At 43.3% G+C, this 16633-nt stretch overlaps 1 protein-coding gene across 1 annotated transcript; it reads right to left on the bottom strand.

Annotated features, from left to right (window-relative positions):
• HSBP1L1 (heat shock factor binding protein 1 like 1) lies at positions 2300-14211 on the bottom strand. Its single transcript, NM_001136184.1, has 4 exons — positions 13956-14211; positions 12224-12290; positions 4736-4830; positions 2300-2524 (listed from the first exon to the last, which is right to left on the bottom strand). The coding sequence occupies exons 1-4, from the start codon at positions 14004-14006 to the stop codon at positions 2519-2521; spliced, it is 219 nt and encodes a 72-aa protein (NP_001129656.1). The 5' UTR covers positions 14007-14211; the 3' UTR covers positions 2300-2518.

The following is a 16633-nucleotide window of genomic DNA, read 5'->3' as shown; positions in this document are numbered from 1 at the left end:
AAAGAGTTGTAGAATGTGGAAGCTGCACAGGGGCCTGGTGGAGGCACATTTGGAAGCCCTGCCGGGTCTCATAGCCAGGCTCTGTGCTTACCCAGGACCTCAGGCCAGTGGCCCCAGAGCCCCATTTCCTCCCATGGGAAGGAGATGCCCATGTCTGCTGTCTGACACACACTGCCCAAAGGTCAGTGGAAACAACGACCTGGTGGGCCTGCATGGTGTGGAAACAGCCTTGTCAGATTAACACCCTATTGAATGGTGAGGAGTACTAACCAAACAGTGAAGTCAACAAATACGAAAAAAGACACATGCACGTGCAAGTGTACACATGTACTTGCACACACACAAAGGAGTGTGTTTTGGGGGCATGCAGAAGTTCCTGGGGCCAGGGATTGAACCTGTGCCACAACAGTGACCTGCAACTCACAACAGTGACAAATGCTGGATTCCCAACCTGCTGCACCACCAGGGAACTCCAGGAGTGTATTTTAGATGGATTTTTTTTTTTTTTTTTTTTTGTCTTTTTGCCGTTTCTTGGGCTGCTCCCGCGGCATATGGAGGTTCCCAGGCCAGGGATCGAATTGGAGCTGTAGCCACTGGCCTACACCAGAGCCACAGCAACTTGGGATCCGAGCCACACCTGCGACCTACACCACAGCTCACAGCAACGCCAGATCGTTAACCCACTGAGCAAGGGTAGGGATCAAACCCGCAACCTCATGGTTCCTAGTCGGACTTGTTAACCACTGAGCCACAACAGGAACTCCTTAAATGGATTTAAAATTCAAATCTACAGTGTAGTATCTCCGGCCTTAACATTTCCGTTTATGGAGTTCCCATTGTGACTGAGCAGTAACGAACCCACCAGAACTAGTATCCACAAGGATGTGGATTCAATCCCTGGCCCTGCTCAGTGGGTTAAGGATTCAGCATTGTCGTGAGCTGGCTGTGGTATAGGTCGTATATGCAGTTTGGACCCCTGTGGCTGTGGCGTAGGCTGGCAGCTGCAGCCCTGATTTGACCCCTAGCATGGGAACTTCCATATGCAGCAGGTGTGGCCCTTAAAAAAAAAAAAAAAAAACAAGCAAAACCCAAACAACAACAACAAAAAATCGCCTAGATCTATAGGGCCGCTGAACTTTTTCCTCATTGCTGTGCATGTTGCTTTAATCAAGTTGAAATTAACTAGAAAAGTATGTTGATACCCATAGCTCTCTGGGCATCAAGTGACTGACTTCTGCTCCCCAACCTCCCAGGATGGCTTTTCTGCAAAGTCCAGGGATTGGACAAGGCAGCCAAAACAGAGGCAAGCAGCCTAGGAGGTAGAGACTGACACACACACAGGAGACATGCAAGGGTATTTATTGAAGACTTATTTTGAAACAGTCAAATGGAAAATCGTCAAAGGACTTAAACTGCAAGTTAGTTACACAGAACTAGACCTATACATACCAATACAGGCAAATCTCAAACTACTGAATGGAAAAATGGTCGAGAAGGATACTTTGGTATGGTGCCATTTACATAATTTTAAGACATTAGAACAAAGATCTGAAACAGTAAAACAATCAGCAGTGTTTGCAGTAGGCTGTTCTGCAGGCATCCTCAGGTCTGGAGGGTAAACACCCTATTCTACCTGCACCTGAGCCCATGAGAGATATGGAGCCCAAGGCACCCAGAAAAATGTTTATGATATGAGAACAGGGTATTGGGTTATAAACAGTATGATCAGTTATATAAAATTGCCTGCATAGAAGAGTATTGACAGTGGTTAATTCTAAATTGTAGAATTATGAGTGATTTTGACTTTTGTATAAAGTTGGATTTACATGTAGGAATAATATTAATTTTTACCATGAGCGCCTACAACTGACCCCTTCTCAGGTGAGCACAGCTCTGCTTTTACTTTGGCTCAGAGATAGGTGAACTAGACAAGTATTCGAAGGCATCTCTGACCAAATAAACTTAGGTGTGTTTCTTGTGCATCTCCTTGGTAACTACCTCTAGGGAGTGCAGTGGGTGAGGGCGACCCAGGAGGCAGTCACAGAGATCCTGCATCACCTGTTTCTTTGGTTTTCCTTTAGTTTGGAGAACATACTGCCAGAACCTGCTTGAACTGGGCAGATTACAACCAGCCGTCCCCCAAATTCTGACTGGAATTATTTAATAGGAATGAAGAGCAACTTCTATCACCGAACTGCTTATGATACTTTTAAGAAAGAGCTATATGAACTTAATTCAGGAAAAAAAAAATTGACCTAATGGAGTTCATACTTTTCTTCCATAATTTACAAACATTAGGTATGCACTGAAAAATGTTTTGCCATTTTACAACTTTCTTTGTTAAGTGGCTAACCACCCTCTGAATTACATTCTTATTGCATTGCCTTTGTTTTCTAAAAAACATTTATTTTACTAAAATGAATTTTTAAATTAAAGACTAAAAATCAGAACACATGTAGATTATTTCCCAAAAAATACAGTTTTCATTTTTTCACACTTTCAAGTAACTGGTCTGTCTTTAAGTCTGCAAGAAAAAAATTAAAAGAAGATTGATTTATATATCAATGTGAAATAAACTGGAATCCAAGCTTTCAATAAAAGTACATTAATTTCTGTAATTACTAGAACAGTTTTATATAGGAAAAGTTCATATGTAGAAAAACATAAATGTTAACTGATTTTCATTTTGGTCAGATGGAGACTGGATTCACAACTGAAGGGAATAAACAGCATGTGCTCTTCTAATGACAAAATGTTACTTCGTATCAACAGTGTGGAGAGGTGCTCATAGAATCAGGATATTATGTCAGTGAAACATGCTTGAGTATCTTTATAAAATAAGGTTTGTGTCTCCAAATATGTCATATGGACACAAAGTCAGTCCAAGACCTGAAGCCAAGCATTTATTTGCTTCTTCAAGGTGAAGTGCAGGAGAAAACAAAAACACTTATTTGAAAAGATATATGCACTGTGTAATGTTCATAGCAGCATTATTTACAATTGCCAAGACCTGGAAACAGCCTAAATATCCATGGGCAGATGAACGGATTAAGAAGACTGTGGTACACAGTCCGTTCATATACACAGTGTAGCCATAAAAAGAATGAAATAATGCCATTTGTAGCAACATGGATGGAACTAGAGATAATCATACTAAGTGAAGTCAGGCAGAGAAAGACAAATATCATATGAGATCATTTATATGTGGAATCTAAAAAATACAACTAGTGAGTATAACAAGAAAGAGGCAGGCTCACAGAACAAACTAGTGGTTATCACTGGAGAGGGAGGAGAGGGAAGGGGGTTGGGACAACATAGGGATAGAGGAGTAAGAGGTACAAATTACTACATATACAATAAGCTACAAGAATACTTTGTAGTTCTTGTGGCTCAGTGGGTCAAGAACCCAACATAGTGTCCATGAGGGTGCTGTTTGATCCCTGGTCTCACTCAGTAGGTTAAGGATCCAGTGTTGGTGCAAGCTGTGGCATAGGCTGCAGATGCAGCTCAGATGTGGTCAACTCCTAGCCCAGGAACTTCCATATGCTTCAGGCATGGCCATAAAAAGAAAGAAAGAAAGAAAGAAAAAAAAAAAGGAATACCTTGTACAACATGGAGAATATAGAAAATATTTTACATAACTGTAAATGCAGTATAAACTTTAAAAACTATGAATCATGGCATTCCCATCATGGCTCAGCAGAAATGAATCCGACTAGAATCCATGATGATGTGGGTTCAATCCCTCAGTGGGTTAAGGATTGCCGTGAGCTGTGGTGTAGGTCACAGATGGGGCTTGGATCCTATGTTGCTGTGGCTGTGGCATAGGCCAGCAGCTGAGTTCTGATTCAACCCTTAGCCTGGGAACTTCATATGCCATGGGTGCAGCCCTAAAAACCAAAGAAAAAAAATTCGGAATCACTATATTGTACACCTATAACTTACATAATATTGTACACAGGCTACAATAAAAAATAAAAGTAAAAATTTAATAGTAAAAAAAGATGAAGGGCAAAATTCCACTGGAAAAGAAATGTTTGCATTTCGAGGGGCAGGGTAAGATCCTTAGGAACCAGTCATGAAATGGGGTGAGAGCCTAAGGTACGTGTCTTTTCTAAATGGTTATATGAACATATAGCCTCAAACAGAAGCCACTAGTTAATTCCCAATCTCTCATTCATTGTGACTTATGTCTTGATTGAAGACTAATCTGAAGGACGAAGGTGAAAAATACTTTAATAAAATTCAACTTTTTTTTTTTTGGCCTTTTTGTCTTTGTTGTTGTTGTTGCTATTTCTTGGGCCGCTCCCGCGGCATATGGAGGTTCCCAGGCCAGGGGTTGAATCGGAGCTGTAGTTACCGGCCTACGCCAGAGCCACAGCAACGCGGGATCCAAGCCGCATCTGCAACCTACACCACAGCTCACGGCAACGCCAGATCGTTAACCCACTGAGCAAGGGCAGGGACCTAACCCGCAACCTCATGGTTCCTAGTCGGATTCGTTCACCACTGCGCCACAACAGGAATTCCCAACTTTTTAATAATAGTTTTTATTTTAAGTTTGCACTTTTAAGGGAACAATGATAAAGAGTATTCGTGGATGTTTTTTATTCCTGAAGGTTTTGCAGACTCAGTAGTTCTCTTAGTGAACAAATATGGGATCAGATTTTTCAAGTTGAAAGCAAACAGAAGATACGTAAAAGGTAAACATATTGGTGTCCTAATAAGGTCTTACCATTTGTTCTTTAACAGAACCTTCAATCCCAGCTTGCACCATTAAGTCATTGACATTCTTCTGCAAATCCTCTATACGACCTCCCATTTCCTCCAGTACAATGTTAAGGAGAACAGAACCCAGTCCTTCAGAGCCTCCCTCAAAGGCTGCATCAAACTGCACTGCTGGGTCAGATGTGGGGTCAGATGGAAATGCCCCGTAGTGCATTTAAAACAAGGAGGTCAAAGATGACAGTACTAATACCTTAAGGTCAGTGCAAGTTAATGACGTCCTTGCAGTTTTGTAGTGTGTTATTAATCTTTGCATGGCCCAGTACTGAAAACTTGGTTCTGTTTGTGTGGATATGTATTCAGGGATAAGAGGTCACCTGGTATGTTTAACTATGTTTCAACCAAACTCTAATCAGTATCAAAATATAATGGAAATTAACTCTGTTTCAAACAAACTTTCCTACTGTTTAATTTTATCAAGTTTAAGAATCTTCTGGGGTGGGATTAAGACGGCAGAATAGAAGGACTGCAGCTCAACTTCTCTCCTAAAAACAACTAAATTTACAACTAAATACTGAAAAATCTTCAACCAAATGGACCAGAAACCTTCAAAGAGATACCCTACTCCAGAAGACAAAGACAAGGCCACATCAAGAGTTAGGAGGCATGATTATGCACTATAAGCAACTCCATACCTCCCGGGTGGGAAGCCCCACAGACTAGAAAGTAATTGGTTCACAGAGACTCATCTACAGGAGTGAGAGTTCTGAGCCATATATCCAATTCCCACGTGTAGGGATCTGGCACTGGGAGAAAGAGCCCCTGGAGCATCTGGCATTGAAGGCCAGTGGGGCTTGTGCGCAGGAGCTCCACGGAACTGGGGGAAACAGAGACTCCACTCTTAAAAGGTGCACACAGACTTTCATGTCCACTGGGTCCCAGGGCAAAGCAAAGTCTCCATAGAAATCTGGGTCAAACCTGACTGCAGTTCTTGGAGGACCCCCTGGGGAAACAGGGGTGAATGTGACTTGTTGTGGGGAAGGACATTGGAAACAAAGCTCTTGGGAATATTCAGCAGTATGCCTTTCTCTGGAGGTGGCCATTTTCGGAAAATCTGGACCCACCCATCAGCGCTGAGAAGCCCCAGGCCAAACAACAATCCTGGTGGGATCACAGCCCCACCCCTCAGTAAACAGGCTGCCTAAAGACAAACCCCTCCCCCGATACGCACACAGCCCGCCTCTAATCCCATCCAGAGACTAAGCCCCACACACCAGAGGGATAGGAAGCAGCTCCACCTACCAGTGGGCAGGCATCAGTCCCTCCCATCAGGAAGCCTACAGCAAGCCCTCATACCGACCTCAGCCACAAGGGGGACACACTCCTTGAGAGGTTAAGAGAGACTACAACTCTATTATCTGTAAACAGGTCACCACACCAAAAAGCTATAAAAATGAAAAGACAGAGAACTATAACTCAGACGAGGCAGAAAGAAAAAAAACCCCAGAAAATCAGCTAAGTGATCAGGAGATTCTCAGCCTCCAGGAAAGAGACTTTAGACTGTTGATGCTAAATATGGTGCAAGACATTGGAAATACACTGGAGGCAAAGATGGATAACTTACAGGAAACACTGACCAAAGAGATACAAGATAAAAGGACTTAAACAACAAGAGATGCAAAATACAATAACTGAAATAAAAAACTCACTAGAAGCAGCTAACAGCAGAATACAGAAGGCAGAAGAACAAATAAGCAAGGTGGAGGACAGACTAGTGGAAATTATGGATGCAGAACAGAAAAGAGAAAAGAGAGTGAAAACAAATGAAGAGAGCCTCAGAGAACTCTGGGACAACAATAAATGCACCAACATTCATGTTATAGGGGGGCCAGAAGGAGAAGAGAGAGAGAAGGCGACAGAAAAAATATTCCAAGAGAGAATAGCTGAATACTTCCCTAACATAGGAAAGGAACCACCCACTCAAATCCAGGAAGCACAACCAGTACCATATAAAATAAACCCAAGGAGGAACACCCCAAGACGCATATTAATCACACTGACCAAAATTAAAGACAAAGAGAAAATCCTGAAAGCAGCTAGGGGAAAGAAATAACACATAAGGGTACCCCGATAAGGTTATCGGGAGAGTTTTCAGCAGAAGCTCTGCAGGGCAGAAGGGAGTGGCATGATATACTTCACACGATGAAAGGGAAAAAACCTCCAACCAAGATTACTCTACCCAGCAAGGCTCTCCTTCAAATTTGAAGGAGAAATCAAAAGCTTCACAGAAAAGCAAAAGCTAAGAGAACGCAGCAACACTAAACCAGCTTTACAACAAATACTAAAGGAACTTCTTTAGGCAGAAAAGGAAAGGCCACAGCCAGACACAAAAATACCACAAATAACAAGGCTCACCAGCAGAAGTGCGCAGTAAAGATAAGAAATCATTCATGCACAAGTATGCCTCCAAAATCAGAAATCATGAGAAGAGGAGGATACAAATGCAGGACACTGGAGATGAACTTGCAATTAAGAGACTAACAGCTTAAAACGATCTCATATATATATATATAAACACACACACTCTTATATCAAAACTTCAGAGGAACTACAAACCAAAAATCTACAACGGATACACAAACAAATAAGAAAAATCAACTCGGATACAACACTAAAGAGAGTCATCAAACCACAAGAGGAGAGAACAGGAGAAGAAGGGAAGAAAAAAGAGCAACAAAAACAAATCCAAAGCAATTAATAAAGTGGCAATAAGAACATACATATCAATAATTACCTTCAATGTTAATGGACTAAACACCCCAACCAAAAGACACAGACTGGCTGAATGCATACAAAAACAAGACCCATATATATATGCTGTCTTCAAGAGACCCACTTCACTTCTAGGGACACATACAAATTGAAAGGGAGAGGATGGAAGAAAATATTCCACGCAAACAGGATTCAAAAGAAAGCTGGAGTAGCAATACTCATATCAGACAATCACAATGGACTTTGAAATGAAGAATATTTTAAGGGACAAGGAAGGTCACTACCTAATGATCAAAGGATCAATCCAAGAAGAGGATGTAACAATTTTAAATATCTACGCACCCAACATAGGTTCACCACAGTATATATGGCAACTGCTAACAACCTTAAAAGGACAAATTGACAATAACACAATCACAGTGGGGGACTTTAACACCCCACTTACAGCAATGGACAGATCATCCAGACAGAAAATCAAAAAGGAAACACAGGCCCTGAATAAAGCCTTAGACCAGATGGGCTTCATAGATACTTGCAGGACATTCCATCCAAAAGCAACAGAATACACATTCTTCTCAAGTGCACATGGAACATTCCCTAAGATTGATCACATCCTGGGCTACAAATCAAACCTCAGTAACTTTAAGAAAATTGAAATCATATCAAGAATCTTTTCCTGACCACATCGCTATACGACTGGAAATCAACAACAAGGGAAAAACTGCATAAAACACAAACACGTGGAGACTCACCAACATGCTACTAAACAACCAATGGATCACTGAAGAAATCAAAGAGGAAATTAGAAAATACCTAGAAGCAAATGGCAACAAAGATACAACACTCCAAAACCTATGGGATGCAGCAAAATCATTCTGAGAGGAAAGTTGATGGCAATACAAGCCCACCTCAGGAAACAAGAAAAAGCTCAAATGAACAAGCTAACTTTACATCTAAAGCAGCTCAAGAGAGAAGACCACACAAGACCTAAAGTCAGCAGAAGGAAAGAAATCATAAAGATCAGAGCAGAAATCAATGAAATTGAAATGAAGAAAACCATAGAAAAGATCAATGAAATGAAAAGCTGGTTCTTTGAAAAGATCAACAACATTGATAAACCCTTAGTCAGACTGACTTATCAAGAAAAAAGAGAGAGGAGTCAAATCAATAAAATTAGAAGTGAGAAAGGAGATGCAACAATGGACATCACAGAAACACAAAGGATCATAAGAGACTACTATATGCAACCATGTGCCAATAAAAAGGAAAACCTAGAAGAAATGGACAAATTCTTAGAAAAGCACAATCTTCCAAGACTAAACCAAGATGAAAGAGAAAGGATGCATGGACCAATCACAGGAACTGAAATTGAAACTGGGATTAAAAAACTGCCAACAAACAAAAGTCCAGGACCAGATGGCTTCACAGGCGAATTCTATCAAACATTTAGAGAAGAGCTAACAACTCTCCTTCTGAAACTACTCCAAAAAATTGCAGAGGAAGGGATACTTCCAAACTCATTCTATGAGGCCACCATCATCCTGATACCAAAACCAGACAAAGATACCACAAAAAAAGAAAACTACAGGCCAATTTCACTGATGAACATAGATGCAAAAATCCTCAACAAAACTCTGGCAGACAGCATCCAACAATACATTAAAAGGATTGTACATCATGATCAAGGGGGATTTATCCCAGGGATGCAAGGGTTCTTCAATATCTAGCAAATCCATCAGTGTGATACACCACATTAACAAACTGAAGAATAAAAACCACATGATCCTCTCAATAGATACAGGAAAAGCCTTTGACAAAATCTAACACCCATTTCTGATTAAAACCCTTCAGAAAGTGGGCATAAGAGGGAACCTACCTCAACATAATAAAAGCCATATAGGACAAACCCACAGCAAACATCATTCTCAATGGTGAAAAGCTGAAAGAATTCCCACCGAGATCAGGAACAAGACGAGGATGTCTGCTCTCACCACTACTTTTCAACATAGTTTTGGAAGTCCTAGCCATGGCAATCAGCGAGAAGTAAAAGGGATGAAAGGAATCCAAATTGTGAAGGAAGAAGTAAAACTGTCACTCTTTGCAGATGACATGATACTATACCTAGAGGATCCTAAAGACTCTACCAGAAAACTGTTAGGACTCATCCATGAAAAAAAAAATGAAAAAGAAAAAGAAAAGAAAAGAAAAAAGAACTCATTCATGAATTTGGCAAAGTCAAGGATACACAATTAACACACAGAAATTGATGGCATTTCTATATACTAACAATGAACAATCAGAAACAGAAATTAGGGAAGCAATCCCGTTTGCCATCGCATCCAAAAGAATAAAATACCTAGAAGTAAACCTGCCTAAAGAGGCAAAAGACCTCTACTCTGAAAACTATAAGACACTGATGAAAGAAATCAAAGATGACACACATAGATGGAAAGACATACATACCATGGGCATGCTCTTGGATTGGAAGAGTCAACATTATCAAAATGACTATACCAGCCAAGGCAATCTACAGATTCAAGGCAATCCCTATCAAATTACCAAGGACATTTTTCACAGAACTCAAACAAAATATTTGAAAGGTTGCTTGGAAGCACAGAAGACCCAGAATAGCCAAAGACATCCTGAAAAAGAAAAATGGAGCTGGAGGAATCAGGCTCCCTCACTTCAGACTATACCACACAACAACAGTCATCAAACCCATATGGTACTGGCACAAAGACAGAAATAAAGATCAGTGGAACAGGATAGAAAGCCCAGAATTACACCCATGCACCTACAGCCAACTCATCTACGACAAAGGAGGCAAGAACATACTCTGGAGAAAAGACAGCCTGTTCAATAGGTGGTGCTGGGAAAATTGGACAGCCACATGGAAAAGAATGAAAGTAGAACACTCCCTAACACCATACACAAAAATAAACCCCAAATGGATTAAAGACCTAGATATAAGACCAGACACTATCAAACTCTTAGAGGAACACATAGGCCAAACCCTCTCTGACTTAAAGAACAGCAACATCTTCTCAGATCCACCTCCTAGAGTAATGACAGTAAAAACAAAAATAAACAAATGGGACCCGATCAAACCTAAATGTTTCTGTACAGCAAAGGAAACCCTAAACAAAAGGAAAAGACAACCCACAGAATGGGAAAAAAATCTTGGCAAATGAATCAACTGACAAGGGATTCATCTCCAAAACTGATAAACACCTTCTGCAGCTCCATACCGAAAAAACAAACAACCCCATCAAAAAAATGGGCAGAAGATCTAAACAGACAGTTCTCCAGAGAAGACAAACAGATGGCCAGAAAACACATGAAAAGATGTTCAACATCACTCATTATTAGAGAAATGCACATCACAATCACGATGAGGTATACCACCTGACACCAGCCAGAATGGCCATCATCCAAAAGTCTACAAACCATACGTGCTGGAGAGGGTGTGGAGAAAAAGCAACCCCATTACACTGTTGGTGGGATTGTAAATTGGTATAACCACTGTGGAAAACAGGATGGAGAGTCCTCAGAAAACTAAACACAGAACTACCATTGGATCCAGCAATCCCACTCCAGGGCATCGATCCAGAGAAAACCACGACTCGCAAAAACACATGTACTCCAATGTTCATTGCAGCACTCTTTTCAATAGCCAAGCCCTGGAAACCACCTAAATGTCCATCGACAGAGGAGTGGATCCAGAAGATGTGGTACATATACACAATGGAAGATTACTCAGACATTAAAAGGAACGAAATCCTGGCATTTTTAGCAACATGGATAGGCCTAGAAATTATCATGCGAAGTGAAGTCAGTCAGACAATGAGACACCAACATCCAATGCTTTCACTGCCATGTGGAATCTGAAAGAAGGACAGACTGAACTTCTTTGCAGAACAGATACCGACTCACAGACTTTGAAAAACTTATGGTCTCCAAAGGAGACAGTTCGGGGGGTGGGGGATGCACTGGGGTTGTGGTATGGAAATCCAATAAAACTGGGTTGTGATGATCATTGTACAAGTATAAATTTAATAATTTCATTGAGTTATAAAAAATTAAATTAGGAAAAATTAATCTTCTTTCTCCCATGGGGACCCAACTACAGGACCAAAAGTTATGGGTAAATTTTTCCCTCCACAACACTTTGGACACATTTTAGCAAAGAAATTTAATTGTGTGAAGTGAGTTCACTCTGCAAGTCTCAGGGCAAGCATCCCTTTATCTGGATTTTCTTTAACCAGAAACAAACATTCTATACTAACTGTTTCATGTCTTATCAAACAGTGAGCTGCTGAAGTTAAAAAACAAAACAAGGCGAGAAGCCTTGTTTCAGACCCTGTCTATGATGGAGACCTTCCCCATACATTTGCAGGCTTCTGACTGGCAGAGAATAAATGTTATCGAGCACTCTCCAGATTTATTTAGAGCTTGCTGGAAAAGCCCCACTGGGTAGTATGTATTGCTTATGTGTCCTGGTGTTTTACCCTTGCCATACAAAATGCCTTGTATTGCTGGTCAAGCAGGAAGTAATTACCTGTGCATGGAAATTAATACATCAGGATGCCATATAAAGGCACAAATGCAACCTCCAGAAAGTCCTAGGTCAACAATTATCCACTAATGGTAGACAACACAAGATATTCCACACTAGTTCAATAGTCCAAAAGCATTACAGTATTTGCTATGAAATAGAAAAGGATATTTCTGAGGTTTAATGTTGCAGTCAGAGCTTGAAAATGTTCTTGAAGTTCCTGAAATAGATTTTCTGCCTGAAAAAAATGAACAATAAGACAACTAAATATATATATTTACTTTTTTTTTTTTTTTTGGTCTTTTTGCCATTTCTTGGGCCACTCCTGCGGCATATGGAGGTTCCCGGGCTAGGGGTGGAATCGGAGCTGTAGCTGCCAGCCTACGCCAGAGCCACAGCAACGCGGGATCCGAGCCGCGTCTGCGACCTACACCACAGCTCATGGCAACGCCAGAACCTTGACCCACTGAGCAAGGGCAGGGATCGAACCCACAACCTCATGGTTCCTAGTCGGATTCGTCAACCACTGGGCCACGACGGGAACTCCTATACTTACTTTTGATGTAAAACATTCTAAGCACCATGGAAGAGAGCCATGATTTTTGACAAGGTGTTTTCCCATTCAAAGGGTACCTAAGGAGCTTCCTTGTGTCACAGTGGGTTAAGGAACTGGTGCTGTCACTACTGTGGCTTGGGTGGATGCTGTGGATTCCTGGCTGGGGAACTGGAAGGCACCGCCAAAAAAAAAAAAAAAAAAAAAAAAAAAAAAAAAAAAAAAAAAAAAAATGAGAAGAAAAGAAAAAGAAAAGAAGGAGTTCCCGGCGTGGCGCAGTGGTTAACGAAAGGGACTAGGAACCATGAGGTTGCGGGTTCGATCCCTGCCCTTGCTCAGTGGGTTAACGATCCGGCGTTGCCGTGAGCTGTGGTGTAGGTGGCAGACGCGGCTCGGATCCCGCGTTGCTGTGGCTCTGGCGTAGGCCGGCGGCTACAGCTCTGATTCGACCCCTAGCCTGGGAACCTCCATATGCCGCGAGAGCGGCCCAAGAAATGGTAAAAAGACAAAAAAAAAAAAAAAAAAAGAAAAAAGAAAAAGAAAAAAAGGAAAAGAAAAAGAAAGAAAGCAAAGAAAAATCTAGAAAAATATGTCTAGAAGACAACCTAAGATAAAGTCTTCTTAACCTTGGGTTCCTCAAATAATTCTTCAGAAGAGCTGAAACAATCAGCTCCCACCTCCCTTAAACTTGTGCGTATTTATTAGCTGTGGTTGGTATTGCAGAAATTGCTTCTCAGGCCATGCCGAAAGACCAGCTATTGTTACAGGCAGAGGCCATATCGGATACCGCCTTGTGGTTTACGATTTCAAATCTCATACCATTTACCTTCTAACTCCTTCCTCGCACCTGTGTACTACCTCCAGGGCAGGGCCGAGCAGAGGTGGGACCTCCACCTCAAATCCACTTTCACGGGTGAAGATGGCATGGCGCTCTGTCTGGAGCTCTTCCTCCAGCTCTTCCTCACTTGGGTGGTGGTCGGGGCGGGGGGTGGTTTAGTTTTGTTTTGAAAATGAGTATTCAAGTATGTACATCTAACCAATTCTTTTTAACAAGACAAACTGATGAGTCGTGAAATGCTGCTTCCTGATCTCTGGTTGTCTCATCTCTGGCGCCAGAGCTCCTCAGGCAAATGAGAAGCGGACTGCTGGCCCGCGGCGCAGGGCAGGTTTCTCCGCGTCCCGGGTGGTCCAGCTGCTAGCAGAGCGCTGGCGTCGCTTCTCCCCTGGGAAGGCGGGGGCGGGGGGCGGAGTGTGGAGTGGGGAATACACAGTGCAGTCGGGGATTGGGCGGGGATCGGGTGGGGGTCCCGCAGGGAGGGAACCGGAGGAAGGAGCAGGATCCTCACTCACCGCGTCGCGCAGCGCGCGCCCACTGGGGGCTTCGTGTCCCCGCGCGTCCATGTGGGTGGGCCCGGCCGGTCCAGGTGGGTCGGGTGGTCCAGGGGCCCGGGGGCTCTGTCCCGGCAGCTCGGCCAGAGAGTCCGAGGGCCGGGATGTGCTCCTGACACTGGCCAAGCAGCTGAGGACCCAGGAGTGAATTCCTGGGCGGGGCGCGGCCGTGCGCGGCGGGAGGAGGCTGAGGAGGCGAGGCCAGAGCCGGGCGCTGGGTCGCTGTCTCTCCGGCGGGATGGGACCACCGCGGGACCAGGCCGATTGCAGCTCAGCGTGCGCGGCACCGTTTGCTGCGTTTTCGTTGCGTCAGAGTCGAGAGTGAGCACGACCTTTTACCATTGTGGCAAAGTATACACATCATAAAGTTGCCATTTTAACCGTTTTTAAGTACACAGCGTGGCGTTGAATACATAAGATTGTTGTGCGGCCATCGCCACCATCCACCCACGAACATTCTCATCTTCCCAAACCGAAGCTCGGCACCCATTACACATCAACTCAGCCTCCTTAGCCCCTGACATTCCCCTTCCACTGTGTCCCGGCGTTTTTTATAATATTGTCGCTTCTTTAAAGGGGGGATGATGGGCGGGGGGTTGCGGGGCGGGGGCGGAATCTGGCTGCGATCCATTTACAGCCTCGTTTCACACCAGGTCCTGGGCCTTGTAATCATCCGTACAGGAGACTCCGCCCTCTCTCTGAACCTCCCCCATTTCTGGGTCAACTTCAAGACCAAGAATAGTCATGTTCTGGAGCTCCCTGGTGGCTCCCCTAGTGGAGGATCCGGCGCTGTCACAGCTGTGGCTCTGGTTACAGCTCTGGCCTCTGGTGTGGCCAAAAATAAATAAGTAAATAAATAAATAAGAATAGTTATGTTCTGTGACTAGCTCCCCACACACTAACAACACTTGCATCTGGATTCTGATTTTATTGAAGATCTAGATGGAAGACTTGACAGCAACTTTCCCTCCCTTTGGGCCTATCTGGATGGTGGCCTGTGGGTCACTTTATGGGTGATGTCCCAGGATCCTGTTCTTAGCATATACCCGCTTCGTTCACAAGTTTGTACCCCTCTGGCCCTCTGGACTCAAAGCAATGTGGGGCAGGCTGTGCCTATCTGAGTCACTTCAATGTCCCAGGAACCTACCCGAGTGACAACGTGTGGATACGTGGTTGCTGAGTGTGTGTGAATCAGCCATGCATGCAAAGAAGTGAAACACAACATCCTTAGTCATCAGGACAATGCAAATCAAAACCACCCACTTCACATTCACTGTAATAGCTACACTCAAAAGACAAACAACAAGGAGTTCCCACTGTGGTGCAACAGGATTGGCTTCATCTTGTGAGTGCTGGCTGGGCACAGTGAGTTAAAGATCCATTGTTGCTGCAGCTGTGGCTTAGGTTGCTACTGTGGCTCCAGTCTGATCCCGGGTCCAGGAACTCCATATGTCACAGGGTGGCCAAAAATATAACAAGTGTGGTTGAGGATGTGGCAGAGTTGGAGCCCTCACAAGTTGGTGGGAACTTAAAGTGGTACAGCCAGTGTGGAATACTGTCTGGCGTGTCCATAAAAAATTAAATATAGAAGTCCCCTGGTGGCTAAGTGGGTTAAGGATCCAGTACTGTCACGGCTATGGCTCAAGTTTGATCCCACTTGTATGTAGAATCTAAAAAATAAAGGGAGTTCCTACTATGGTGCAATGGGATTGGTGGTGTCTCTGGAGCGCTAGGATGCAGGTTCAATCCCTAGCCCAGCACAGTGGATTATGGATCCAGCATTGTTGCAGCTGTAGCACAGGTCGCAACTGCATCTCCAATCTGCTATCTGGTCCAGGAACTTCCATGCAGCTGAAAAAACAAGAAGAAGGAAAAAAAAAAAGCCTACCATTAAAAAAAAAATGAGGGAGTTCCTGTAGTGGCTCAGCAGTTAACAAACCTGACTAGTATCCATGAAGGGTTAGGGTTAGGGTTAGGGTTAGGATTAGGGTTAGGACCTGGACCAGATATCAGATTGGAGATGCAGTTGCGACCTGTGCTACAGCTGCAACAATGCTGGGTTTGATCCCTGGCCTTGCTCAGCGAGTTAAGGATTTGGTGTTGCCATGAGTTGTGGTTTTGGTCATAGATGTGGCTTGAATCTGGTGTTGCTGTGGCTGTGGTGTAGGCTGGTGGCTGCAGCTCCAATTCAGCCCCTAGCCTGGGAACTTCCATATGCCATAGGTGTGGCCCTAAAAAGGCAACAAAAAAAAAAAAAAAAAAAAAAAAAGAAAAAGAAAAAGAAAGATACCAATGAATTTATTTTACAAAACAGAAATAAACTCACAGACGTAAAAAACCAACTTATGGTTACCAAAGGGGGAGGGGGGGAGGGATAAATTAGCCACAGCAACGTGGGATCTGAGCCGTGTCTGCGACCTACACCACAGTTTGGAATTAAAATATATATACTACGCTATATAAAATAGATAACTGGAGTTCCCATTGTGGCTCAGTGGTTAACGAACCCGACTAGCAACCCTGAGGTTGAGGGTTTGATCCCTGGCCTCCCTCAGTGGGTTAATGATCCGGTGTTGCTGTGAGCTGTGGTGTAGGTCACTGACTCGTCTTGGATCCCGTGTTGCTGTGCCTGTGGCGTA

Source organism: Sus scrofa, chromosome 6 (genome assembly GCF_000003025.6).
Source record: "Sus scrofa isolate TJ Tabasco breed Duroc chromosome 6, Sscrofa11.1, whole genome shotgun sequence".
Lineage (NCBI taxonomy): Eukaryota > Metazoa > Chordata > Mammalia > Artiodactyla > Suidae > Sus > Sus scrofa.
The sequence above is the reverse complement of the archived record's forward strand: the minus strand, read 5'-3'. Positions and strand labels throughout refer to the sequence as shown.